At 49.8% G+C, this 2534-nt stretch overlaps 1 protein-coding gene across 1 annotated transcript; it reads left to right on the top strand.

Moving 5' to 3' along the window:
- The first annotated feature begins 1647 nt into the window (after positions 1–1647).
- On the top strand, positions 1648–2352 carry DACRYDRAFT_120069 (uncharacterized protein). Its single transcript, XM_040770931.1, has 2 exons — positions 1648–1752; positions 1813–2352. The coding sequence occupies exons 1-2, from the start codon at positions 1677–1679 to the stop codon at positions 2259–2261; spliced, it is 525 nt and encodes a 174-aa protein (XP_040623387.1). The 5' UTR covers positions 1648–1676; the 3' UTR covers positions 2262–2352.
- The last annotated feature ends 182 nt before the right edge of the window (positions 2353–2534 follow it).

Below are 2534 nucleotides of genomic sequence, written 5' to 3'. Positions count from 1 at the left end.
AAATCATCTGGTCCAAAGGATGAGACAGCATACACCTTGCCACCACAATTTGCCCCTATGGGCATTGCAATTACTGGTGGCAAACACCTGCCACACAGCCTCCCTCCTTATGATAAGGAGAAACCTTGGGAGTATATCATGACTCCCAGACACTTAGGTGCTATTTGTGAGCATGATCCACCTTGCTGGGCAAGGTGCCTGAAGACAGCAGACACCTACTGGGCTGTCTGAACCCACTATGGGCCCCAATTTGGACTACTATGGTCCAAGTATAACAAGATGATTGGTCAAATTGGGACTGAAATAAACCCCCATGCCAATAAGGGGGCAGGCATTTGCTGCTCATGGGATGGACACTATTACATCCCGGACCTCTGTCTCTGGAAGTTCTTGAAATATCATTGTCCCCACAATGATAACAAATTATTTGTTTGCAGAGATGTGAATGTGTTCTATGAGGTCTGCATAGACCTCTTCTCCTCTGAAGATTGCTTCAAGGACCTTGCCTGTGTGGCAAAAATCCCTGAGCTCCCCATGCCCCATTGGAGCATGTCTGTGTGCTTCCAGTGTGTGCTTTGCATTGTTGATGGCCAGTGCACCTGGGACATCATTGCCATTGCATGTGAGTTTGTGGCCAGTGGGCTGCAAGGAAGGAAACTAGCTGCATGGGTCAGCTACTTTGGCCATAGGGCCAGGAAGGTGCAACATGTTGGTGGCTTCTTCCACAAGCACATCCTTGACAAGGATGCAGTGAAGGCACTTCTGGCCTTTGATTCCCAGAACAACTTGCTCTGGATGCAGGTGTATCAATCTGCAATTGTTCCACCTCCCCAGGCAGATCTCCCTCCCTTGGGTTTGAAACCAGAAGGTTTCCTCTGGAGCAATGACTGTGCCCCTGCTATTGCAGGGCCATTGCATGTTGACATCCCTTCTGAGAAGGATGTCTCTCTTGATTACAGTTCTGACAACTGTGATGGATACAACAAAGGTCTCTAAGTCATAACCTCCTCCTCTCTGAATGGGGGGGGGGGTGTAAGGGATACATAGATATCCCTGTACTTACCATATACGGTAACACCGCCTTTAGGGCGATCGGATCATCCGATGGACTTACACGTAGCAGGTGGTTGTAGGCCACCCTTTTCTCTATCTCTCTTAGTACACTCACATTGTATTACTACTAGCTAGTAATACATTGATCTAGTGTACCTATTGGGAGCAAAAGGGCATCGTAAGCCCTTTCACTGACAAAACTTGGAGTACACAGTGGCTTCTATCTCCGAAACGATTGGCTCTTTGCGTGCATCCCGCTCCGAGACTGTATGTTCAACCCTGCTCCATAGACCTTGGCGTGCAACTCCCGATCCAAACGGACTATTTCTCGCGCCCAGTGCCTGGCCATCTCTTGCTCAACATGGATTCCGTATGGGCGTTTCCCACGGTATGGACACATGCACCACTCATTGGGATCATTGGGAGAGACCTCCTGTTCTTATTCCCATTTCTGATCTCTGGCATGTTGCACGCCCACTCAACCTCCGATTCAACGGGTGTGGAGTCCGCTCTTTGCGGGGTTTTCTCTTGTTCTCTATCTGTATAAATAGCAGGCTGGATGACTGCAACGAAACTCATCGACCTACCACTCTCGATTGAATATCCATCTTACAATTGGAAGAATGCTTTCGAACATAATGACCTGGATTGTCTCCGCGATGATGCTTGCTTGGGCTAGCAGCTGTGCTGCCATCGACAGTGCGTACCCTTATATTTGACTCAAAGCATCACAGTTTGCTGACACTGCATGTTGCGTAGTCCCTCCCGAGCCTACTCGTGGCAGCATTGATCTCAACTGGAATGCCACCAGCTCAAGCTACTACATTTCGCTCAGCCTAGCTCCCGGCCCGAACATCTATTCTAGCACTTCCGGCGGCGCCCTCATCGGCGGGGTCGAGTCCTACACGTCCGTCGACATGTTCTTCAACTACACGGGTGCGAGCACCGGCTGGACGCTTTGGGCGGTCCCGACGTCTTATGGGGGGCATGTGATCGACCAACCGTTGACTACAGTTTGGGAGTTCGGTGATATCCCTGTGCCTGAGGCGTGTGCATACACCCCTATTACGCAGATTGATCAGTTGACGTACCCGGCGGACTTTGAGTGGTGGGGCGACTGCGGGATGGGAGGGTTCCCTGTTTTCCACAGCGCGGCTTATGGGTTTGAGGTGTCGCTCAACGAACCGGTGACTGTGGTAGGCTTGTAATGCGCCGAAAGGACTGTATCTCGTAACTCAAGCCAGAAGTCTATACATGCGTAACAAACATATTTTACAAGCCTTCTATCATATGAATACCTGCATGTGCAGACGTGGGAATTGTGAAATAAGCAAGCTATGATCTACTCCGTACACAATCCGACGGCACATGCATATACAAAGTCTGACATTAGCGACACGGTATTCTACTCGATGGATATCTACACTCTATGGTCATATACTTGTCATGCGAGGATATCACGAAGCCTCAATCGCCTGTCC

Source organism: Dacryopinax primogenitus (assembly GCF_000292625.1).
Source record: "Dacryopinax primogenitus strain DJM-731 SS1 chromosome Unknown DACRYscaffold_62, whole genome shotgun sequence".
In the NCBI taxonomy this organism is placed as follows: Eukaryota; Fungi; Basidiomycota; class Dacrymycetes; order Dacrymycetales; family Dacrymycetaceae; genus Dacryopinax; species Dacryopinax primogenitus.
Note: the sequence above shows the minus strand (reverse complement) of the source record. Positions and strands in the feature narration are given on the sequence as shown.